A 25,558-nucleotide genomic window follows, 5' to 3' on the forward strand; every position below is an offset into this window, starting at 1 on the left:
GCTGCTCCATTTCCAATCCAGCTGTGGCTTAGGAAAGCAGTGGAAGATGGCCCAAGTCCTTGGGCCCCTGCACTAGGAGGGTGCAGGGCCCAAGAGACCCAGAGGAAGCTCCTGGCTCCTGGAGATTTTGCATGGTTGAAATCATCACCTTAAGAGAATTTCTGCTGAGACCACAACATGTGAGTGCACGGCTACAGTGATGAACAAAGCATAAAAGGTCCTAATTCACTTTAGTGGGAGCGGGAGTCAATGAATAATAATGTGTCCATCAGTGATGGGAAGTGACTGAAGAAGAAAACAGGATAACACGATGGGTGGTGCCATGGGACAAACAGGGTGCCCAGGTAAGGGTCTCTGAGAAGCCAGCAAAGGAGCTGAGCTCTGAATGGTAAGAGGCAGTGAAGGGAAACCACAAATGTTGTCTTCTCCCTCCTCTCACACCACACAGCACATTCCTGTGACCAGATGTGTGGGGATGTTCTAAAACGAGCAGCTCTCCTGTGGACACCAACACTCCAGTTCTGAGCCCGTCTGCCTGGACATAGTATCACATCCTACAGGGGAAGCCTCCGTCCCATGAGACTGCCCCTGTTTTTGACAGCAATGGCAAGCCCCAGGTTGTGCTGTGTGCTCCTGGCTGACTGGCTACCAATCAAGGTTCCCACGACCCCTCCTTTAAGATGAAACTATGCCTGGTGTTGGCCTCAGATAATATAGGGGGGAAATAATACAGAAAATGAAGGGGAGTACAGATAACAACGTGGACCATTTGTTGAGAACTGAAAGTAGCAAATGATTCCCGGAGCTCATTAATGAGACTTCCAAAGCTCCTGGAGAACGAAATTTAAAAATAACTATTTTTAGTACAGAAGTTTTTGAAGAAATGTTTATTTATTTGGGGCTGGCGCCATGGCTCACTTGGCTAATTCTCTGCCTGCGGTGCCGGCATCCCATATGGGCGCCGGGTTCTAATCCTGGCTGCTCCTCTTCCAGTCCAGCTCTCTGCTGTGGCCTGGGAGTGCAGTGGAGGATGGCCCAAGTGCTTGGGCCCCATGGGAGACCAGGATAAGTACCTGGCTCCTGCCTTCGGATCAGCGCGGCACGCCGGCCGTGGCGGCCATTGGAGGGTGAACCAACGGCAAAGGAAGACCTTTCTCTCTTTCTCTCTCTCTCACTGTCCACTCTGCCTGTCAAAAAAGAAAAAAAAAAAAAAGAAATCCACACATGGTTTTCTATTATATCAGTTCTCCATGAAGTTTATGGCGACTCTTGTCTCCTGAGTACTTTTTGATGTATTTAAATTTTTCTGTAGTAAGAAAACTAACTAAAAGCTTTGTGAGCTTTCTTGGACTTGATTTATAAGAGTTGGTAATTTCTGGTTTAAAACATATGGAAAAGATTAAATCAGATAAGTGTTAAAGCCCCAGGCCAGTGGCAGGCTGCTCAGTAAACAAGACAGGAAGCCCTCCTACACGGAAAGTATTCAAACTGTGAAAGGTAACCCTGATGAACTAGTATGTAACAATATGTAGTTAAATGACACATTAACTAGAATTTAGGATTCAGTTAGAAAACCAAGCTACTCCTTTCTCAGACAATGGTTTTCAATCTTTAGTTTGCTTGCATAGGAATCATTTGGGGTGCTTGCTGAAATTTCAGATCCTGGGGTTCTACCCACAAAAATTCTAATTTAGAAACTCTGAAGTAGAACCTAGGTATTTGGGAAGTACCCTAAAGAGATAGCCTTTGAAATACAACATCTGGAAACACTGTTTTTAAGGGTCTGGAGTAACTGGTCCCTAGACGGCATCTGTAGATCAAAGAATAGTCCTTGGAGTGTTTTCTTGCTAGAAACACTGGGACTCTCATGGGAAAGTTAAAGGTACACAATCTCTTAGGATTCTGTGACCATGGAAGCAAAAGAATACACAAGAGTACTTCTGAAAGTTCACAGAAAAGGGATATAAAAAAGGTTATTCTAATGCAAAAAAAAATTGTACTCCATGCTTATGTGAGATCCTTTAAAAAGTTCGTAGAAAAGATATATTATGAAAAAACTATGAATTGATTTCAAAATCATCCATCCTCAAACATCACTTTCTTTTTAAGATTTATTTATTTATTTGAGAGGCAGAGTAAGAGAGAGAGGGAGAGAGAGAGAGAGGTCATCCATTGCTGGTTCACTCCCCAGATGGCTGCAATGTCTGGAGCTGTGCTGATCCAAACCCAGGAGCCAGGAGCTTTTTCCAGGTCTCCCATCTGGGTGCAGGGGCGTAAGGACTTAGGCCATCCTCTGCTGCTTTCCCAGGCACATTAGCAGAGAGCTGGATCAGAAGTAGAGCAGCTGGGACTCAAAACGGTGCCTATATGGGATGCTGGTGCCGTGGGTGGTGGCTTTTACCCACTACACCACAGCGCTGGCCCCAAACATCCCTGCTTTCAGAGGTAGAACACCATGGAATAAAAAAAAAAAAAAAAAAAAAAAGGTGCTGTGGTGACATTTAGGATGAAATCACAGACTTCTGCAGGAATTCTACCTACTCCACTCAAGATAGTAGGGGAGAGGATGCATGGATTTGCACTGTGGTTTAGGGAGGGGAGCTACAGCCCATAGCTCCCGTCTGAGGATGACGCATTCCCATGGCATATGTTCACATGTGCCTTGTGGTTTCAATACCGTGGTCCTTAAGTGGAAACTCAATTTTTTCATGGTACAGGAAAACATGGTAGAACCTTTTGCACTAACTTAAATAGAAAAAAAAATTCTACTCTCACACAAACTATCTCTAAATTTATTTGGATCATTAAGCCTCAAAAAAGTGACCTGGCTGTTGAAAAACTGTGATTCGACACTAGACATACTGGAAGGAAGCAGGATGGACAATGCCTTGAGCTTCCCAGTAGTTCTCATTTTAAAAAAATGTATTTATGTGAGAGGCAGAGAGAAACAGAGACATAGAGCGCTCCCATGTGTTAGATCACTTCCCAAATGTCCATAATGGCTGGGACTGGGCTGGACTGAAGTCAGGATACCAGTACTCAACCCAGGTCTGCCACATGGATGGCAGGAACCCAATTATTTTATTATTTTAAAGCCTGGTGAGAACATATCTTCTAAACATTCATCCAACAAAGCCTTACATGCCAGTTTAGCTTAGTAAGACATCTGGAAAGAATTTAAAAAGTCAAAGCATAAGTCACTCACCCCTACCTGCCTCCTTTAAAATCCTTCAGAAGATTCTCATTGCTCAGAGAGAAAACCAAAACGACTAGCAGGGTAGGCTGCTGTGTTAACCCCTGCTGTCCTACTTCAAAGCCACACTATCCCACTGGTTTCCTGTCGTTTCTGCAACAGACCAAGCTCTTTGCTGGGTTTGCTGCCAGAGCTCACCACAGCCCCCTACACACACACACACACACACACACACACACACACACACTCCGCCGCCAACACCACTCTATCCCCATGATGACTTTCCCCTCTTCTAGTTACACTCCAGCTCAGAATAATACAGTCAAGCATAACTTGAGAAGCAGGACCGATTCCGAGAAATGCGCCATTATGTAATCTATGATGTGCAAATATATACACACATAGGTCAGCCTATGGCTCGTACAAAACCACCCGAGACTCGATGAAGCACAAGTCCAGACACAGTCGCAGGAGATGTATGAGGCAGCTGGGGGTGAAACATAAAAAGCAAGTGCATAAGTGAGTAAGAGCCATTTACGGTCGTCATCAGGTCTTGTGGATGCACAGAATCGCATGGCTGTTCTCGCAGAAGACCGGCAGCACAGCACGGCGGTGGCCACACACTAACGCTATGCGGGCTGAGAGGTCACGAGGCGCGGGGCAGTTTTCGGTTGCGCTATGACCTTATTCTGGGATATGTGGTCTGTCGCGCGGCGCCTGACTGTAGCGTGTTCCTGCCTTAGTTCCTGGACGCTGGGCGCATGACTGCACTCAGGGCAAGGCGGCACGGTCCGGTCCCCCTCCCTGCACATCATCATTCTTGTAATTTTACAGTTTTGTCCGTCTCCCTCACCAGACTGCAAGCCTCTTGGGTGCAGGTACTTCAGCTGGCTTTTGCTCACCTCAGCGCCTGGCCCTGTAGCCAACACCTAGACAAGGTTCGGCAAATATTTGTAGGATGGAGAAACAGTTGCATTGGAAAAGTCCTACCAAGAACACGGAGATGCTCACAGACGCCCAAGGGATCGGATTTGGGTTCAACCCACCCTCGGCTGCCAAAGCCGCCCCCGCCTCCACTCCTCCCGGGCCCCAGCACCCCAGCTCTGCACAGGACGTGAGGAGACATCGTGGGAGTTTGCAGGACAAGGGATGGAGGCTTCAGAAAGGAGCTTCCGCCCGCCCCTGACCGCGACACGACGGCCCGTACGTCCGGCCCCGGCGGGAACCGAAAGCTTTGGGGCACGGCAGGCAGCCGGTGAAACAGCCCACGAGAGACGCCCAGGGGTCGGCCCTAAGGCCCCAGCCCGGCGCGCCCCCCGCGCCCCCGCGCGAGCGCGAGCCGCCGGCGGAAGTGCTGCGTCGCGCACTTCCGGGTGTTGTCTGGCCGCCGCCGCGCGTCTCCGGTCTCCCGGCCGCCGCCGCCGCCGCCGCCGCCTCGGGTCGTGGAGCCTGGAGCGACGTCACAGCCATGGCCGGCATCAAAGGTGGGCCTGGGGCGCCGAGGGCTGGAGGGCCGAACGGCGGCCCGGGGAGAGGCGGCGCGGGCGCGGCGCGGCCCCGGCCGGCCTGGTCTGTGGCGCGGGGTCCCGGCGCCGGCGACCCCCGACCCCGTGACCCCGGACCCCGCCTCGCTGCCTCCCGGCCGCGGTGGGCGCGGCGCTGTTCGGGCAGGGACAGCTGGGACCGCGGCTCCGGTGGGGCAGCCCCCTCGCTCTGGGCCGATGTCGCCAGCCTGTCTCCCACCCGTCGCCCCCGGGACGGAGCCCGAAGCGGTGTCGCTGTGTGTCAGGAGTCCCGTGGCGACTCGGGCCGTGGGACACGTTCCGCGGGAGTTTGCGTCCTGCGGGAGAGGGGCGCGCCGCCGAGTGTGGTGTCCAGGGGGCTGAGGCCGCCGAGCGGTGCCCGTTGGGGAAAATCAGTGTCATTTTCCACTTAAAGGCATGAGTGCGACCTTCGGGTGCTGTGCGCCCGCCAAGTGCGCGGGCACGCTTCTTCCCACAGCCACTCCCGCACGGTGCTGGGACGGCTGCGTTTTGATCCGGGGTGGGGGACATTGGGGCGCCAGCGTGGACCCTGCCAGGCTCCCCGGGCGCTCCTGGCTCTCCCTTCTCCACGGTGGCACCTGGAGGCTTTTGCAGATTCCAAAGTTCTCATTACCACCAGCACCCTCACCCCCACCCCTTTTTTTTTTAAAGGATGAGGTGATGTTACAGCTTAATGAAAATAAGATAAAATAAGGGCTAGAACTGAAGGCAAATCGCTCGTGCACTCCTGTGTCTGATTTAAAATGAGGGATGTTGCGTTCGTTCCAACTGTTGGGTAGTTCTGTCGTCAGTGGGGTGACCAGCAAAAGTTTCTGACCTCTTAAGGACTTACCTTGATTTCCTGACCCAGGCAAGCTGAAAGTGAACAATTTCGTTAGCTGTGTTTTCCTGCGGTTGGTTTGGTTTGGATTTTTTTTTTTTTTTTTTTTTTTTTTTTTTGCCTTAAGGACGACTGTAGCCAAGCTTCTTTCTCAGGGTCACAGTTTGACTTTCTTGTTTATTTCTGAGGCCTGAAAACATTTCATTTCCTTCATAAAACCTTGCCGTTTGAGGAACTGGGATACTTTCTCATCTCCTTTTTGAACGCTAGCAGACACTTGAATCCTTGTGTGAAAGGCAGTTACTGCAAACCTCTGTGGTTTTCAGGATGCTGCCTGTCTCCCTCTTCTTCCCCATTTCTTCCGCGTCAGCACTGTGGAGTCTCAGCCCTGATTTCCTCCTCCAGGCTTACTCTCAGGGAGGTGACAGCGTCCCAGGTGGAATTCTGCTTGCATTTCCGGTTTCCTGGTGATTGTTTATCAGGATCTCTCTCCCTGTTGGCCTATGATCTTTATAATAGGAAGGGGAGTTGATGTAATTAGCGACCGGTAGGTATTTCTTGAGCCACATGCCCATTCCTTTTTGATGTGCTGGGTTGTGTGTTTCTCAGCTTGGGCGGCTGACCTCTCCTACTACCCTTTACAACCACAGAAGCAGCACCTTGTGCCTGGAGTTTTGCTGGATAATTGGCCTGTTCCATCCCCAGCCCAGAGGCTTTGGGAGGAGAACCTCAGCTTCAGCTCAGCTTCAGTTTTGTCTTCCCCATGTTGCATCACTTAATTACTGTGTAAGTTCTTACCGTGGTGGTGTGTCACTTAAGATAAGCTTATATACAAGTGGTGACAATTGTCTCTAAATCTGCCTTGCTGCTGACTTTTAAGACCAAAGAAAGTTACAAAGTTTGAGAACACTTTGGAAAGGGATTTATGTAACCTTATTGACTTTCCTGTTACTCAGTATTACCAAGAGATGAGATGCCACAGAAAATTGTTTTTGAAGTTTGTTCTTGTTTAAAATTTTGTTTAACATTGAATATTGAATGGAAGGATTATCCTGGGGTATCTTGATTCCAAACAATTCCAAAGGCCTTACTTTTTCTTTAGACAGTAACATTTAAAAGGAATTAGACCTTAAGATGTTAAAAATATGTTAGCAATTTTTTCCACGATTAATATCTGTAGCTGATATTGAAACAATCTTGGTTTATATTTTAAAAAAGTGATTTTGATACCTGAACCTTACCTAGTTTTAGTTCCTTTGTTTTTTTGAGAAATCATTTTTCATTACCTTTTTTAAAAAGGTAATGAAACCTTTTTTATTTATTTGAAAGAGTTACAGAGAGAGGTAGAGACAGAGAGGTCTTCCATCCACTGGTTCACTCCCCAAATGGTTGCAATGGCGGAGCTGAGTTGATCTGGAGCCAGGAGCCAAGAGCTTCTTCTGGGTCTCCTCTGTGGGTATACCCTATAGGGGCCCAAGGACTTGTTTGGCCATCTTCTTTTTTTTTTTTTTTTTTTTTTTTTTTTTTTTTTTTGACAGGCAGAGTGGACAGTGGACAGTGAGAGAGAGAGAGACAGAGAGAAAGGTCTTCCTTTGCCGTTGGTTCACCCCCTAAATGGCCATTACAGCCCATCCGAAGCCAGGAGCCAGGTGCTTCCTCCTGGTCTCCCATGCGGGTGCAGGGCCCAAGTACTTGGGCCATCCTCCACTGCCTTCCTGGGCCACAGCAGAGAGCTGGACTGGAAGAGGAGCAACCCGGACAGAATCCGGCGCCCCAACGGGGACTAGAACCCGGAGTGCCGGTGCTGCAGGCAGAGGATTAGCCAAGTGAGCCGTGGCGCCGGCTGGGCCATCTTCTGTTGCTTTCCCAGGCATATTAGGAGGGAGGCTGGATCAGAAGTAGAACAGCTGGGACTTGAACTGGCACCCATATGGGATGCTGGCGCTGCAGATCAGGGCTTTAACTCACTGTGCCAGAGTGCTGGCCCCTTTTCATTACCTTTTAAGAGTATACAAAAAATTTAGACCTTTTTTTCTTAAAGATTTATGTATTTATTTTGAAAGAGTTACAGAGGGAGAGACAGAGAGAAGGATCTTCCAACCACTGGTTCACTCCCCAGATGGCTGCAATAGCCAGCGCTGGACCAGGTGGAAGCCAGGAGCTTCCTCCAGGGCTCCCATGTGGATGGTAGGGGCCCAAACACATGGGCCATCTTCCCCTGCTTTTCCTGGGCTGTCAGCAGGAAGCTGGATTGGAAGTGGAGCAGCCAGGACGTGTACCAGCACTCATATGGGATGCTGGGGTCGCAGGTAACAGCTTTACTAGCTTTGCCACAACGCCAGCCCCTAGACTTTTTTTTTTCTGAGAACATAGATGATCTCTGTCATAGAACACAGCTGTCCTCAGAGGCTGTCGAGGACTTGAGGCTGCTTGCCTCTTGTCGTGGGTAACATGGCCGTGCTTTTTTGAGATGTTTCTGTGTGGTTTAAAGTTCTTTTCAGTCTTCCCCCCTCTTGTGGCAGGACTGTTGTTGCTTGCAGTTCTTTTTCCTGTTTCTCACTGTCTTAATGCAGGAAAAAAATAATCAAATATAGAAAATTGTGTTTCACAAGAGAGAGGTAACCATGACCATTTTTGGGAATGCAAAGTTACTTTCCACTGAATATTGTGGGTACATGAATTGCCTTTTGAAAAAGATGGATAAATGATTAAAGATGATTCTCTAAAACAAAAGGAAGTTTCATGCTGCTTGAATTCACTCCCAGTAGTTGTGTCACAAAGCTGAATTAGTCCCCTGTCGAGAATATCTTCCGTTTTTGGAGGCTATTAGTGTATGGCCTTTGTACCTCAGGTTTGTCTTTCCAGTGGCTTCTGCTTCCTCCAGGATTCTGTTCTGGATCAATAGCTTCTGAATAACTGAGGCGTTAACTACGTATGTAGTATTTATAGTAGTGAACTTAGCTCTTCGCAACCACATTTCAAAAGTGCAAATGGATTTTTACTTCTTCAGCATGCCTTTTAACAGAACCTTTACTGTTCAGAGAGTTGTTTGCATCCAGTCCAACTCTCATTTTATGGAAAACTGGAGATGCAGATGAATTATTTAGACAATAGTTAGTGGCTGGCAGGGGTTAGGATCCAGCAGGTATTCATTCTCAGTGCTGTTCCCACGTTGCTGCATCCATTCTGCACGTATTTTTTTTTTTTTTATTGAGTGTTAAGAACTGAGGCATGAGCATCAAAACAACAAAAAAACTTGCTCCCTACTCTCGCGGTCTGAACAGTTTAGAAGGAAAGACAAGTGCAAACCAGTGTGAAGTTGGAGCTGTGATGGCGGAGCAGAGCAGAGGCGCCAGTGCAGGTGCGCGTGCCTGGACCTGGGATGCTCGCCCACGGATCCGTGTGACTTACCCCTGCATTCCATGTCAGTGTCTGCTCAGACATTCCCTCCAGAGAGGCCCCATCCCAGGCGATGTTTGTCAAGTCTAGCATTCCCCTACCTCCTCTGTTGCCCCCCCCCCATCAATTTGACATTTATGTGCTTGCTTTTTGAAGCCACTTTATTCTCCTGCTAGAATGTATGCCCATACAAGCAGGGGCTTTGATTTTTTTTTTTTTTTTGATTGCTTGATCTCCAGTAGCGAGAATACTGTGACACATATTAGGTGCTCGGTAGGTATTTGTGGAATGAATCAGTGAATATAACAGGGGGCGTTGCTCTAATGAGGACATTGAGAAACAGTTCACGCGCTGAGGCCTGAAGGAAAAGTCCGAGCTGAGTTAGAGGAAGGGGGAAGACGGGCAGGCATGCCTGCGCTGCACGTATGAAAAGGTCCAGCAGCTCTCCGTGTCGTGTCCTAGCCCCAGCAAGTGTTCTGTATCGGGCACCCAGGAATGCTGCTTGAATGAATGGAGAGAACGTGGGCAGAGGCCAGGTGAGCGAGGGAGCCCGCTGGTTTCCAGGAGAGGAAGGAGAAGAGGCGGCGTGACTGATGTGTTACTGAAGTGCTGAGAGCAGGGGCTGTGCCCTGCTGGGACAGGCCTCCGAGAGGTGGGCGGGGCCGGAGCATGGCCCCCTGGTTTGAACTGAGAACTAGTGGGAGACTCGGTAAGCCTGACATGCTACAAAATACAAGTACAGATTTCTCCTTTCTTTTTTCTGTAGCTGAAAACATAATGGCATTAAGGATTAAGTAAATGTGTTTAGACCAACATGCTCTACATCAGTGATCTAACCAAAATCCAAGAGTGTGCAGCCGCCACGGCAGTGGGTAGCCTAGATGGTGGCCCTTCTGCTTCTGAGAAGATGAGTGGTACTCAAAGTGCCACACCCCTTTTCTGCAGATTTGGTTGGTAGATGTTAGCTTTTCTACCACCACCACTTATTTATTTAGTGTTTGTTTATTTTATTTTTTTTTTAAAGATTTTATTTATTTATTTGAGAGAGATAGACAGTGAGAGGAAGAGACAGAGAAAAAGGTCTTCCTTCCATTGGTTCACTCCCCAAATGGCCGAAACAGCTGGAGCTCCACCGATCCGAAGCCAAGAGCCAGGAGCTTTGTCCAGGTCTCCCATGCGGGTGCAGGGACTCAAACACTTGGGCCATCTTCTACTGCTTTCCCAGGCCATAGCAGAGGTGGATTTGAAGAGGAGCAGCCGGGACTCGAACTAGCGCACATATGGAATGCTGACGCTGCAGGCGGAAGATTAACCTACTGTGCCAGAGTGCCGGCCCTTATTTATTTATTTTTTTAATTTATTTATTTATTTGAAAGTCAAAGTTAAAGAGAGAGGAGAGGCAGAGAGAAAGAGGTCTTCCATCCATTGGTTCACTCCCCAACTGGCCGCAAAGGCCGGAGCTGCACCAATACGAAGCCAGGAGCTAGGAGCATCCTCTGGGTCTCCCACATGGGTGCAGGGGCCCAAGGACTTGGGCTACCTTCTGCTGCTTTCCCAGGCCATAGCAGAGAGCTGGATCGGAAGTGGAGCAGCCGGGTCTCACCTGGGATGCCAACGCTTCAGGCCAGGGCGTTCACCTGCTGTGCCACAGCGCTGGCCCCTGATTATTTTCATCTACTTGAAAGCAGCAGGGAGAGAAATTTCTGTCCACTTATTGACTCCCCAAAGTGCAACCACGGCTGGGCCAGGCTCAAGTAGGAGCTGGGAACTCCATCTGGGTCTCCCACATTGGTGGCAGGGGCTCCAGCACTTCAGTCATCATTACTGCTGGGTACAGTGGCAGGGAGCTGGATTGGAACTGGAGTAGCAGGGACTCAAACACATACTCCTATATAGATAGGATGCGGGTGCCCCAAACAGTGGCTTAATCTGCTGTGCCAGTAACTTTTAGACCTTCTGTGTATCTTGTGAACTTTAACTTTGCTGTTCAGCTTAATAGAACATTTTATTTAAAAACAAAAAATAACAAAAAGAGAAGTTACTGTCAAGTTACATAGACCACATATGAACACTGATTTCTTTGCTTGAGTCTAGGTCCTTGATTAATTATACCTATTTAAGAACATTATGCCTACTGGCTGACATGTGAAAGCACTTTAAAATATACTGTTTAATGTAATAGAGAGTGAGTGAGTGTGTGTGTGTGTGTGTGTAGATTTAGAAACTGTATTTCATCAGTAGATTGCATTTATTGCTTATAATAATGCCTTAAACTAGTGATACTACAGAAAGGTTGTACTTAGTATCCTACACATTTTCTTAATATATAAATTAGAGGAAGAAACACAACTATAGTTTTGGAAACTATGTAAACATCTGTAACAAAATTAATTAATTGATTAAAAAAACAGTTAACTGCAGATATCATGTGACATTTTTCATATTATTTTTAAAAATTTGCTTATTTGAGAGGCAGAGAGAGATCAGGACACTCCGAACTGCTGGTTCATTCCCCAAACACCCACAACAGCTGGGGCTTGACCAAGGCCAAAGCCAGGAACCCAGAACACAAGTCAGGTCTCCCACATAGGTAGCAGGATCCCAGTCATGGAAGCCTTCACTACTGCCTGCAGGGTCGAAATTGCTGGTTCACTCGGCCACAACTGCAAGGGCTGGGCCATGCTGACCTCAGGAGCGAGGAGCTTCATCCAGGTCTCCCATGTAGGTGGCAGGTACCCAAACACTTGGGCCATCTTCTGCTGCTTTCCTAGGCCATTAGCAAGGAGCAGGAGTGGAGCAGCTGGGACTTGAACCCACATGTGATGCTGGCTCTAAAGACAGCAGCTTAGCCCACTGCACCACAGTGCCACCCTCAAATCCAGGGTTTTTAACCACTGGACTAAAAGGCCCTCTCCCTTTTCTTGCCATTTTTATGCACATTGAGAGTATCTGTGTGAGAAGCAGGAGCTAGCAACCAGTGTTGCACAGAGGGTTAAACTTGCCACTCCAGCTCCCCATATCAGAGTGCTGGTTCAAGTCCCAGCTGCTCCACTTCCTGCTGATGTCCCTGGGAAGGCAGCAGATGATGATGGCCCAAGTACATGAGCCCCTACCACCCATGTGGGAGACCAGGATGGAGTTTCTGGCTTCAGCCTGGCCCAGCCCTGGCTGTTGTGGCCGTCTAGGGAGTGAACCAACAGATGGAAGATCTGTCTCTCCCACTCTTTCTCTCTCTTTCACTCCACTTTTCAAATAAATAAATAAATATTTTAAAAATATAGCAGGGCTGGATTGGCAGAGAGATTTTTTCATAGGATGAGCTTTCTGAAATTGAGTAAACACGTGAATGCAAAGCTTTCCCTGCTGCTTTTCAGAATTAATGATCTATAGAGTGAGTCTGCTACTGATGCCTGTAAGAGCGTTGTGGGGGCCGTGATAGTTCTAGAAGTGGAACCAGCAACTGAAGCTGGTGCTGTGTTAGCCTTAAATCACACTTTGAAAAATGAGTGAAGTTGAGTATCCCTTATCTGAAATACTTCGGACCAGAAGTGTTTTAAATCTTGGAATTTTTTGCATTTTGGAATATTTGCATATGTGTAATGATATGTTATACAGATGGAACCCAAGTTAAGCAGGAAATTCATTTGCTTCATGTATACCTTATACACATAGGCTGGAGGTAATTTTATATCATCTTTTAAGTATTTTGCGCAGAAACAAAGTTTTATGGTATAGAATCTTTTTATTTTATTTATTTTTTTTTTTTTGACAGGCAGAGTGGACAGTGAGAGAGACAGAGAGAAAGGTCTTCCTTTTCCGTTGGTTCACCCCACAATGGCCGCTGCAGCCAGCGCATCGCACTGATTCAAAGCCAGGAGCCAGGTGCTTCCTCCTGATCTCCCATGGGGTGCAGGGCCCTAGCACTTGGGCCATCCTCCACTGCACTCCCAGGCCACAGCAGAGAGCTGGACTGGAAAAGGGGCAACCGGGACAGAATCCGGCGCCCCGACTGGGACTAGAACCCAGTGTGCCGGTACTGCAGGCGGAGGATTAGCCTACTGAGCTGCGGTGCTGGCCTTTTTTTTTTTTTTTTTTTTTTTTGAAGAATCTTTTCTTGGTGTCACATCACTGCTCAGTTGAATTTCAGACATTGGAGTATTTTGGGTTTCAGATTTTCTCATTGGGGATAGTCAAACTATCCTTTTGACTTGAAGATGCCACAAAAAAGACTTACTCTAAGGCTGTAAATTACACTTTTAGAAACAACTCACTTTTTTAAAACAAAAATATATTTATTTATTTGAAAGGCAGAATTAGAGAGAGAGAGAGATCTTCCATCCACTGGTTCACCCCCTAAATTCACTGCAATGACCGGGACTGGGCTGGGCCAAAGTCAGGAGCCAAGAGCTTCTTCTAGATCTGTCACTCCCCCTCTTCGTGGAGGAACGACACAGGACCCTGCGCTGTTCTTTCGTCTGCTCGGCCCTTCCCGGGTTTGCTGCTGGTTTTTCCTGGGTTGGCTACTGTCCCTTCCACCTCCGTGGAAGGGCGGTTCCCCCTAGCCACTTTCCCCACTTCCGCGGGGGAGCGGCACACCGCCGGCCAGCTCTCTCAGGGGCTGCACAGGTGTTCCCTCAGATAGATGTTCCTGGTGCATGTTGTCTCTCTCCTCCTTTATAGTCCTCTTCCACCAATCCCAACTCTGCTACCCACACGCTGAGTACGCTGCTCTCCTCCAATCAGGAGCAGGTCCTACAGTTTATTGGTTGAACTGGAGGCAGCTGTGTAGAAGCTGTTTCCTCCTCTCCCAGCGCCATACTGTGGGAGAGCAGATGCACAGAATAAGTCTTAATTCCAGTAACTTAGTCTAGTCCGAGTTGCTCCCAGTTGCTCCCCACAGATCCCCCTTTCTTTTTATTTTTTGGCGTTGATACGCACCTGTCTTCGGTGCCCCGCGGCACACACTCTGCTCTGCTTGCTAGAGTTGCCCACAGGTGCTTACAAGCCCTACCAATCAGGCAAACCGAGTCCGGGTCCTCTCTTCGTCATGTTGTGAGGAGGTTTTTAGGTGCTGATGCATGCCTGTGTTCGGTGCCCTGCAGCGCATGCTCTGCTCTGCTAGAACTGCCTGCAGGTGCTTACAAGCCCTACCAATCAGGCAAACCGAATCCAAGCCTTCTCATTGCCATCTTGTGGGGAGACTTATTGGTGTTGATAACGTGCCTGTCTTCGGTGACCTGCAGCCGCCCACAGGTGCTTATCGTCTTACTAATCAGGCAGACCGAATCCAAGCCCTCTCATTGCCGTGTTGTGGGGAGGCCTTATTTTTCTCTGTTTCTCTACCTCCGGGCATTCCTATCTCTCCTATTTTACTTCTATCTGCCAGCATTCCTATTTCTCTCATTTTACTTCTAAACTTCTGTTTCTCTTATCCCTGCGGCTTCCCGGCGCCCGCCCCGAGGCTGCTTCTCGGCGCCTAGCCCCGTGTTCCCTATCTATTCACGCCCCATGCGCTCTCCCCGTTTGTGCCCCGCGCGCTCTCTCTGCACGCGGCGGCTTCCGCGAGTAACACAGCCTAGCTCACGTTTCCGCCACCGGTATTCAGTCTAAGTTCCCCGGGCTAACCTGGCGAATTCAACCTAGCTCACGTCTGCGCCTTTCGGTTTGGCTTCCCGTCTTTTGCTCCCCGGGCTAATCTGACGGATTCCAACCTGGCCCACGTCTCCGCCTCTGGTTCCAGATTTTCGCCCCTTATTCCCCGGGCTGACTCGACGAATCCCAAGGTAGCTTACATCTCCGCCTCGGCCTGCCCCCACGGCTTCATTCTTCCTAACATATTTTTCTCTACCCGGTATGTTTCCCCAACTTTTCTTCCAACAATATTCCCCTCTCACTTCTCCTGGCTTCTCCCCACAGTCCGTATCTGAGTCTAAGTTTCTTCTAGGTTTCACTTTCACTTTCAACCTGCAGTCCGTATCTGAGTCTAAGTTTCTTCTTGCTTTCACTTTAAATCCTAGCTTTCAATCTTAACTTCTTTCCCACAGTCCGCATCCGAGTCCATGCCTAGGCTTTCAGTAGCCTCTTCCGGCACCTTTTCTGTCCAGCTTTCCCCTAGGCTCTTTACTAGTCTCTCTCTCCGGTATTTTCCCGCTTCTTCCCTCCTAGGTTTCCTATCCGAGTCACGGCACCATTATGTCGCTCCCCCTCTTTGTGGAGGAACGACACAGGACCCTGCGCTGTTCTTTCGTCTGCTCGGCCCTTCCCGGGTTTGCTGCTGGTTTTTCCCGGGTTGGCTACTGTCCCTTCCACCTCCGTGGAAGGGCGGTTCCCCCTAGCCACTTTCCCCACTTCCGCGGGGGAGCGGCACACCGCCGGCCGGCTCTCTCAGGGGCTGCACAGGTGTTCCCTCAGATAGATGTTCCTGGTGCATGTTGTCTCTCTCCTCCTTTATAGTCCTCTTCCACCAATCCCAACTCTGCTACCCACACGCTGAGTACGCTGCTCTCCTCCAATCAGGAGCAGGTCCTACAGTTTATTGGTTGAACTGGAGGCAGCTGTATAGAAGCTGTTTCCTCCTCTCCCAGCGCCATATTGTGGGAGAGCAGATGCATAGAATAAGTCTTAATTCCAGTAACTTAGTCTAGTCCGAGTTGCTCCCAGTTGCTCCCCACATAGATCTCCCATGTTGGGGCAGGGGCCTAAGCATTTGGGCTGTCTTCTGCTGATTTTCCCAGGCCATTAACAGGTAGCTGGATTAGAAGTGGAGTAACAGTGCCGGTGCTGTGGCGCAGCGGGTTTATGCTCTGGCCTGAAGCACTGGCATCCCATATGGGCACCGGTTCAAGTCCCGGCTGCTCCACTTCCTATCCAGCTCTTTGCTATGGCCTGGGAAAGCAGTAAAAGATGGGCCTCTGTGCCCGCATGGGAGACCCGGAGGAGGCTCCTGGCTTTGGCTTGGCACAGCTCCAGCCTTTGCGGCCAATTGGGGAGTGAACCAGCAGATGGAAGACCTCTCTCTCTAACTCTGACTTTTAAATAAATAAATAAATATATCTTTTTTTTAAAAAAATGGAGTAACTGTAACATGAACCAGCACAGATATGGGACACCAGTGTCGCGGGTGGTGACTTAACCTGTTATGCCACAACGCTGTCCGTGAAGCAACTCACTTTTAATACCTTTGCTTTTCTGGTTTTGTGGGGGTTTCTTCTGGGATTTTTGGTAGGAATCACATTGCTAATATTAATTTAAAAATAACAGTAACAGTGTGACTAACTGATGTATCTGTTGGACTTTTTTTCTTTGCAGCTTTGATCAGTTTGTCCTTTGGAGGAGCTATCGGGTTGATGTTTTTGATGCTTGGATGTGCCCTTCCAATATACAAGTATGTAAAATTGTCTTTTTTGTCAGTAAATGTTTTCTACTTTTAAGGCTTTTAAATGTTTTAAAAGTTTTAAAATGTTTGATTTTGGTACTGAAGAATTAATGCAGAGAATGTTCATTTATTAAACACAAACCTTTTTAGAGATCATTACTTAAGAGTGTGTTTATAAAGATAATTGGACACCAAGGTGCCAAAAAGATTTTTAGCTATTACCTGCCCTTTGACTACTAAATCTACAGCAACAGAATAGTAGTATGATAGCTCAGATTTTAAAAAAATCTTGGGGCCGGTGCATGGCACACTAGGTTAATCCTCCTCCTGCGGTGCCGGCATCCCATATGGACCCCGGTTCTAGTCCCAGCTGCTCCTCTTCCAGTCCAGCTCTCTGCTGTGGCCTGGGAGTGCAGTGGAGGATGGCCCAAGTGCTTGGGCCCCTGCACCCACATGGGAAACCGGCAGGAGGCACCTGGCTCCTGGCTTCAGATCGGATCGGCATAGCTCTGGCCGTAGCAGCTATTTGGGGGGTGAACCAACGGAGGGAAGACCTCTCTGTTTCTCTCTCTTTCACTGTCTGTAACTCTACCTGTCAACTAAATTTAAAAAAAAATAATAGTACCTGTCAAATAAATAAAAAAGAAGAAATCTTGAAGGAAAGCCAAAGACAGTAGTGGAGTCCACCATAAGGACACCAAATGATACTTTAAAAAAAACTTATTGCAAAAATACTATAAGCAGAATCAAAATATAATTGACTACAAAACAGGTGATCCAAACAGTGACTTTCCTTAGGATAGAAAGAACTTTTAAAATTTAGAGGAAAAGATAGTACCAGAATGAACAACAAATATGAAAAGAGAACCACAAATTGCTGAAAAGCACATGAAAAAAACTAAATGAAACCACCTGGCAAAAATAAAAATTGTGAGTTAAATGACAGTGTTACATACTACGGTGGTTGAGCAGGGGCTGGTTTTCTTGTAGCTCTCAAAAATGCATATATACTCTTTGACTTACTCCTTCCACTTCTTAGACTTGATCACACAAGTCCGTTTGCAAAGATAATGTAGTGGGAAAAGGGTATTTCTTCATGGCAGCCTTGTTTATAACAGCAAAAAAAAAAGATGGAAGCATCATAAAAGTGTATCGAATGAAAAATGGTTAAATCGTGGTACCTCCGTCAATGAAAATACGAGGAAGTCTGAAAGAATGAGGAAAAGCTGTAAAAGTTAATATGTAAAGGTATTCAGTTTACATTATTATGTGAAAAAACAACAGTGACACATTCATATGTATTGTCACCTTCATGGAGATGTAGATATGGAAGGATCGCTGAAGTTCAACAGGAGACTGAGAAAGAGAAAGCAGAGATTGGAGGAAGTTGTTGTTTTCAGTTTTTGTGCTTTTTTCCATTTTTAATTTTTTTATTCTGTTAAACTACTAGGGGAGGATTTTGAGGGAAAAACATATCCTTATTTATTATAAGCTTCTAAGTATTAGCAAATTTTCACTGTCTTTTATTTTATGACAATTTTAAAGGCTATCTCTTTTGAAATTTTTATTTTGAAATAGAGGCTCTCAGGAAGTTACAAATATAGTATAGAGAGGTCCCCAGTACCCTTCACACAGTTTCTCCTGGTCATATCTTACATAAATATAGTGATCAAAATTGGGAAATGCCTTTGTTAGCATAGTTCCATTAGAGGCCGAAGTCTTGAATCTTTTGATTTTAAAAAATGATTGTGTTCATATTTCCATTTTTAATATGTTTGTAACTTCAAATGTAATATATTTTGAATTCAGGACTTTGATTTCAACTCTCATAAAGCATTTTCTTTTAATATTAGAAAAAAATAAATTCTATCAGAGTTAATTTTAGGGATACTATGTCTCAGAAGCCTTCTCATTTCAGTGTCAAGCCCGTGCTTGTTTTGAAGTGTCACATGTTTTGTAGCTTGCAGTAGTCCTCTGGTCCGAAAAGGAAAGTATATTTTGTATGTAAGAAAATGACGTAAATAGTAGAAACTACAGTCGCTTATTTTTCTTTTTCTAGCCAATACTGGCCCCTCTTTGTTCTGTTTTTCTACGTCCTTTCACCTATTCCATACTGCATAGCAAGACGACTAGTGGATGATACAGATGCTATGAGCAACGCTTGCAAGGAACTTGCCATATTTCTTACAACAGGCATCGTTGTCTCAGCTTTTGGACTTCCCATTGTATTTGCCAGAGCACATCTGGTAAGTGACTGTAACCGTGGTTCTGTTTCAGGCTGTGTTAAATTCTTCTCCAGAGAAGTTTTCATTAAGCACATGAAAGAGATGAGAGACATAAGAGCCTGGATGATGGAGATTAAAATTTTGCTTTTTGGTTTGTTCTTGTTAACTAATGAAAACTGTATCAGAGAGCATGGACAGTCCTTACCCATTGATCAGCCTGTCAGCTCTCCTAGTGCCGAACTCCCACAGGCCACGCTATAAAATTCAGGACATGGAAGACCTGAGAAGGTGTGTGTTCTCCAAGGAGAGAAAGCTTGGCGACTTGTCCTCAGTTCTGCCTGTCACAGCTCGTCAGCCCAGCTTCACGCCAGTGGAGACAAGGCGAGGAAGACGGGGGCTGCTCCCCTTCCACACAAAGAAATCGCGTACTCCTGCTGCCCTGTTAAAAGAACGGACACAAGTGTGCTTTCTGATACTTTCATCTGCTCTCTAGATTTTTATTTTATTTTTTATCTGAGAGACAGAGCTCCCATCTGCTGATTCATTTCTCCAGATGTTCACAATGGCCAAGGTTGGGCCAGGGCCAGAGCCAGGAATGCAGTCTAGGTCCCTCCCATGGTTGGCAGGAACCTGATTACTTGAGCCATCATTGCTGCCTCCCAGGGCTGGCATTGGCAGAAAGGTGGAATCGGGAGCTGAAACTAACCCAGTACGCTATTATGGGACGTGGGCATCTTAACCACTTGGCTTAAAGCCCACTCCAACATAGATTTTTAGATTCACTAAGGAAGAGCTGTAGCAGACTTCTTTATAAACAGAAATTTTTAGAATTCTCTACTGCTTCATCATAGCTTAGACATCGTGCTTGTTTTGAACAGATATCTCTCAGGAGTGTCTTTTTTTAAAGGAGCCAAAGGTAAATAAAAGCAGCCATATAAAAGCACCGTTCATAGTGTAGGAAAGATACTATGACAAACCATATTTGTTCTAGATCATGATTGGCACATAACTAGAACCTCAGTTTGCCTTTCATTTTCCTCTCAGTTTTCATGTTTGTTACCTGAGTGTTTTATCTTCTCTCCATAGATTGAGTGGGGAGCCTGTGCACTTGTTCTCACAGGAAACACAGTCATCTTTGCCACAATACTAGGCTTTTTCTTGGTCTTTGGAAGCAATGACGACTTCAGCTGGCAGCAGTGGTGAAAAGAAACTACTGAACTACTGTCAATGGACTTCTCGTCATTTGTTGGCCATCGTGCACACAGGAGACGGCACAGTAATGCTGAATGGTAGAGCAAGCCTCGGGGGGTATTCTAGGTGCTCCCTTCTCACTTTTCTTGTAAGCATACTATTTTCACAGAGACTTGCTGAAGGATTAAAAGGATTTTCTCTTTTGGAAAAGCTTGACTGATTTCACATCTATCTATAGTATGCTTTTTGTGGTGTCCTGCTGAATTTAAATATTTATGTGTTTTTCCTGTTCATTTTTTAAAAATCAATATGCAATGTTAAACATTTTTTAAATGTAATAACCATTTGCATTGGTTAGGAATTCAGAATTCTGCTATTTTACTGGGCTCAAATATGTCTTTTTCTCTTAAAATTAGTTAAATTCCATTACAGACAGTTAGAAAATAAGTTTTTAATCAGGATGACATCACTCCCAATTTTATGCAGACTGTTGGCATACCTTATAGACTATATACTCAGAGCAAATATAGCAGCATTTATACCTCAGAGGGGCCAAGTGGTAATGCCCAAGCCCTCCATAAGGGTTGCTGGTTTTACTAGTAAACAGGTGTTTTGTGAATTGAAAATTATTTTCTGGAATTACTACAAAGGAGTGCTTTTCTTCTCAGTTGTTAGAAGAATTTATGTTAAACTTTAAGGTAAGGGTGTAAAAACACAGATTTTTTGAGATAGGATTTCTATTTATGGTAGTTAAAGTAGAGTGAGTTGCAGTGTGGGAAGAAATGACGTTGGAATTCCCGTTTTTGAATGCTGTTTCTATTTATAAGTGAAATTTCTGATCTTCTCTCAGCCTTTTGCGTTTTACCATGGACAAAATGGACATACATGGAAGTACTGCTGATAAGGACAAGTTATATGTTTGCATCGCGGACACCAGAAAACCTTCCTCTGCTTCTTCCTTTTAACTTATTTTGTACATTGTATATATTAAGTAAAATAACTTGAAGTGTAGTTTAATGACACTTAGAAATGTGTAACTCACCAGGAAAATAATTGCTATGCCATACATTCTGAGTGCTCCTCCCAACAAGGCCTTGATGTGATTAACAAGTGACTTGTTAGTCTTGCAGATAATCAATTCCTGCATTAATGATTTAAGGTTTAGACCATGGTAAGGGTAGTTCTTATTCTATAAGGTTACATCACATGTAATTTTAAAATATATAAGACACTTCCTGTGTACTTCTGAGTTATTTTTATTTTGATTCATCATGATAGATCTGCTATTTCCTTATAAAAGGCATTTACTGTATAAATGAACGCAGAGTAGCCAAATCCAGCTGTGTAGCAGCTTCAGAAACAGATCCAACCGAAAAGTTCCCAGTAACCAGGCATGGTCCAGTTGTCGTGGTTCTCTGTATCTCACAATCATCAGAACTTTTTTCAGGAGCTGGTTATAGAAACATTCAAGCTGGTCTTACAGTATTTTGTTAGGGATATTTGTTTGTGTGTTTATTCAGTATATTTACATAAAAATCATTTTGCCTTCAGCCAAAACTGAGTAATCATGATCATGACAGCTATCTTTTGTAGAGTGTATGGGAACAGATTTTAGATTTGTTCCGCTTTTTACTAAAGATGCCTAAAGCCACAGTTGTGTTTGCCTAACCCAAGTTGTAAGTTTGGGCTATGACAGGAAGCAGGATGAATAGCTGCATGTGGCTGTCCTATTTACACGTGGGTCTGAAAATGGCTTCTCATGTTCCAGTGCTCTGGACTCAAAAGGGGAAGGTACAGGTTCACATGGATTAGACAGCTGGGGATACGGTTGGGGGCACTCTTTGTGCCTGTGGTCCACTGAATGTTCTCTGCAGGAAGGGCATCCTCTGGGACCTGCCCATTTTCTGTTTTCTGGAATGTCAGTGCGGTGCACTGCTCCTGTCTGAGGCCCTTGGCCATGGACTCCTTTTCTAACAGCTGCGTTTCCTCCCTGTATACTCTTCGCATTGGCAGCATCTGTCTCTGACCTGGCACACTAGCTTTTCAGTGCTCTGTCTCTGATTTCTAGGCTAGTTACTCGAGGTATGAATTTTCCATAGAATATGCACTGACACACCATTGCCATTCTTCTATGGAAAGAAAATTTTTGATGAAATAATAAAGATTTTAAATATCTGTTTTAGTTTATGGGTGTTTTTGAAATAAAAATACACTGCACACTTCAGTTTCTAAAGTACACTATTTTAATAATGTGATATAAAGCTGATATGATATTAGTTACATGAGTAGACTTGTAGAAGTTTTGCTTCCAGAATAAAATTGAAACCACAGTAACAAATACTACAATGAAGCCCTTTGATTATGAGTTACAGTGAAAGGAGTGGTAACCTGGGAAAGCAGAACTTTTACCTAAGCTTTTCTAAAAACAGTCATAGAAGGCTTTGTGACATAAAAAGACTGCTAATGATCTAAAGTCAAGGTCCTGTTCTTAAATTTTCATTTTATGCCTGATGTTTTATTTTACTCATTGCATCCATTATTGGAGCACTTTGCTTTTTCCAAATGTTTCAGTGACTCTGTGGTACAATGTGAACAGAGAAAAGTACTTTTCTCTTATCAAACATGAGTCTTGTCCCAGATTGTCCTAGTTATGATTGCATTATATACTTGTAAAGGTCTGAATCGTAGGTTCTACAGGTCTGCCATAATATGCTTTGGGGGGTATTGTCAATATAACCCATATTTCTAAAGCAAACTCTAGAATATTTCTATTGAGTATGGCTGGATTCATAAGTTTCAGGTAACTTTAAGTCAGAGCATTAAACTTAACAGGTAGCCAGCAAGACTTAACATTACTGTTAAGTGGTATGTATAAGGATACTTCAGAAGAAACTTGTGAGAAAATATAAATTTTAGTGCAAATAAATTTTGAAATCCATGCATAGTTTTTTCATAACATGCATTTTCTGTGAACTTTATGAATATCCCTCTATACATGGAATGCAAAATAAACTTACTTTAACATGTTTTATGGGGCTGGCATAGTGGCACAATGGGTTGGGCCACTGCCTATGACATTGGCATCCCATATGGGTGCTGATTTGAGTCCCAGCTGTTCCACTTCCAGTCCAGCTCCCTGCTAATGTGCCTGGGAAAGTAGCAGATGATGGCCCAAATGCCTTGGTCCCCTGCCACCCACGTGGGGAGACCCAGATGGAGTCCCAGGCTCCTGGCTTCAGTCTGCTCCAGCCCTGGCTGGGGAGTAAGCCAGCAGATGGAAGATCTGTCTCTTCATCTGTCTGTGTAACTCTGCCTTTCAAATATTATTTTTATTATTTATTTGAAAGCAGATCTTCTATCTTCTGGTTGTCTCTCCAAATACCAGTAATTTGCCAGGGTTGGGCCAGGCCAAAGCGAGGATGTTGCAATTCAGTCTGTGTCTCCCATGTGGGTGGCAGGAACCCAAGTACTTAAGCTGTCATCGACTGCCTCCCAGGATGCGCATTAGCAGGACGCTGTAGTTGGAAACAGGGCCAGGACACAAACCAAGGCACTCTGATACAGAATGCAGGCATCCAAGTGGCATCTTAAATTCAGTGCCAAATACCTGCCCTCTAAACCTGCCTTTTAATTCCATTTTCCACAGACTTTGAAGTACCTTCATATGTTTTAAATTTCAGGATGCTTTGTGATACATACAACTGATGGGAAATTCAAATCCCTATGAGCTCTTATTTTATTACAATTTCACTTTATGGCATTCCCAGGGAAGAAAACATCTTGCAGGTAACTATTCCAGATAACTGAAGCCTGACTTAGAAAGAACTAACTTTTTAAAAATTTTAACCATTTGACGAAAATATTATAATGGCTCATATGTACAAATGTGCTTTCTTAGAATATCCTAAAAGATTTTAATTTTTCTTTGCTAACTTAGAAACATCATCATAAAATACATTTCTCCTATTTTTAAATAGCCTCAGACCTATATTTTTCTGTAATTTTCTGGCTTTTCTTAGAATTGGGTATATGTTCCTAGCACTTCTTCTTTTGTTTTAATTTACAAAATATTAGGAAGAATGAAAAACTGTCAGAGGGAAAAATGAGGTAACCAAGGTCACGAATCAGCTGAGTAATAACCTCTGTAAGCAAGGGCAAGCCATTTGTCAGTGGACTTAATTAGGGTGTCTCCCAGTTCTTACACAAATGAAATGCTTTGAGGGGGGTTTTGTTCCTGCTGAAAAGGCTTAAAAAAAAAAAAAAACTAGTTAGGGTCAACGCTATGGGATAGCAGATTAAGCTGCCACCTGCAACACCAGCATCCTGTACAAGTACCGGTTCAAGTCCTGGCTGCTCCACTTCCAATCCAGCTCCCTGCTAATGCGCCTTGGGAGGCAGTGGAGGACGGCCCAAGGACTTGGGCACCTCCCACCCCATGGGAGAATAGAATGAAGCTCTTGGCTCCCAGGTTCAGCCTGGCCCAGCCCTGGATGTTGGCGGTTATTTGGAGAGTGAACCAGTGGATGGAATACTTTCCCTTTCTCTCTCTCTTCATCTTCCCTCTCTGTAACTCTACCTTTAAAATAAATAAATAGATTGTTGAAAAAAAAAAAAATCTAGTTCTCAACGGGTACACATAATCCAAGGCTGTGAGAAGAGCCACTAGAAAGGGAGGAGTTATGGAATAATAGCAGAGGTCTTGTAATTCAGTTTTCTACACTTTAATGTAGGAGTCACTCTGAGCTTAAGATACTCATACACCTTTATCTCACTTCTAAGATCTTTGTTTCCTGGGATTTTGTTAGTTATTTGGAAGGCAGAGCAACACAAAGATCTTCCATCCACTGGTTCACTCCCCAAATGGCTGCAACAGCCAGAGCCCAGAGCTTCATCTGTGTCTCTCACACGGCTGGCAGAAACTCGGGTACTTGAACTCTCATGGGCTGCTTTCCAGACCCAATGGACAGAAGCTGGACCAGAAGCACCTGCAGCCAGGACTGCAGCCAGTACTCCGATACTGGAAGCTGGCATGCCAGTGGTGGCTCAGCACACTGCACTACAGTCCCCACCCATCTAAGGTCCTTTATGTCTTCACCATTTGTTTTCCGTTATGAAAAGTCTAGACATGAAGTTTCTTTGAACCCAAGTGTCTTGAGGATTATTTGAAACCATCCCTGGGTTCAGGACCAGACATAGCCATGTTATTCAGATGTTAATTCATAAACGTACATTCCAGTGGGTGACAGAGAGATAGAGAAACTCCTAAAACTCTCCCTCAGAGATTATCACCATAAGACCTTCCTGTTCTAATTCTGTTTTCTTATATTTAGAAGCAGTATTACTGCTTACTAAAAAATCAGGATTTTTTCCCACTTCAGGAGCCAGTGGAGTGGCTAATACTGTGAAAAGAAGCTTTGTTGCAGTTTATAACATAGAAACCATTACATGGAATAAAATAAAGAATAAACATTGAGTATTTTTTGTAAGAGCCTTGATATTAACAGTTCTTATCTGGATTTATTACACATCTGGATTTAACTTCAGAAGTTCTCTTTCTCTTGGCAGATGAGTTTACTGCATAATATCCTGTAAATATAGCTACAACATCAAGTGAACTTGTGTAGATTTGTGAGCCTCCCAAATACAGGGCATTTCACAAATACAAGCTAGGTTTACTTACATCGAACATGTAAGAAATGTGTTTCTGTAACCTCCTAGGATTAAACTAAAATATATGGGTTTAGTTTATTTTTGTCATGTTCAAAGCCATCAACATCAAAAATATAAAAGAGAAGCAGCTCTAAAACCTAG

The 25,558-nt window shown here is 45.1% G+C and overlaps 1 protein-coding gene across 2 annotated transcripts; it reads left to right on the forward strand.

Moving 5' to 3' along the window:
- Nucleotides 1-4,381: 4,381 nt before the first annotated feature.
- Nucleotides 4,382-21,922, forward strand: LEPROTL1 (leptin receptor overlapping transcript like 1). Of its 2 annotated transcripts, XM_051834252.2 has the most exons (5): nt 5,666-6,104; nt 6,208-6,343; nt 16,265-16,340; nt 18,391-18,577; nt 19,643-21,922. In XM_051834252.2, exons 3-5 carry the CDS (start codon nt 16,303-16,305, stop codon nt 19,757-19,759), a joined length of 342 nt encoding a protein of 113 aa, XP_051690212.1. In that variant the 5' UTR covers nt 5,666-6,104; nt 6,208-6,343; nt 16,265-16,302; the 3' UTR covers nt 19,760-21,922. The 2 variants fall into 2 exon arrangements, with proteins under 2 accessions (XP_002709598.1, XP_051690212.1); XM_002709552.5 differs by lacking the exons at nt 5,666-6,104; nt 6,208-6,343 and adding an exon at nt 4,382-4,677.
- The last annotated feature ends 3,636 nt before the right edge of the window (nt 21,923-25,558 follow it).

This window comes from Oryctolagus cuniculus, chromosome 2 (genome assembly GCF_964237555.1).
Source record: "Oryctolagus cuniculus chromosome 2, mOryCun1.1, whole genome shotgun sequence".
NCBI classification, from domain to species: domain Eukaryota; kingdom Metazoa; phylum Chordata; class Mammalia; order Lagomorpha; family Leporidae; genus Oryctolagus; species Oryctolagus cuniculus.

What these genes read in the sequence shown, in the direction of transcription:
- LEPROTL1 (XM_002709552.5), top strand. An exon ending in TGTGCCCTTCCAATATACAA is followed by an intron (nt 16,341 to 18,390) that starts GTATGTAAAATT and finishes TTCTTTTTCTAG; the next exon opens with CCAATACTGGCCCCTCTTTG. An exon ending in TATTTGCCAGAGCACATCTG is followed by an intron (nt 18,578 to 19,642) that starts GTAAGTGACTGT and finishes TTCTCTCCATAG; the next exon opens with ATTGAGTGGGGAGCCTGTGC.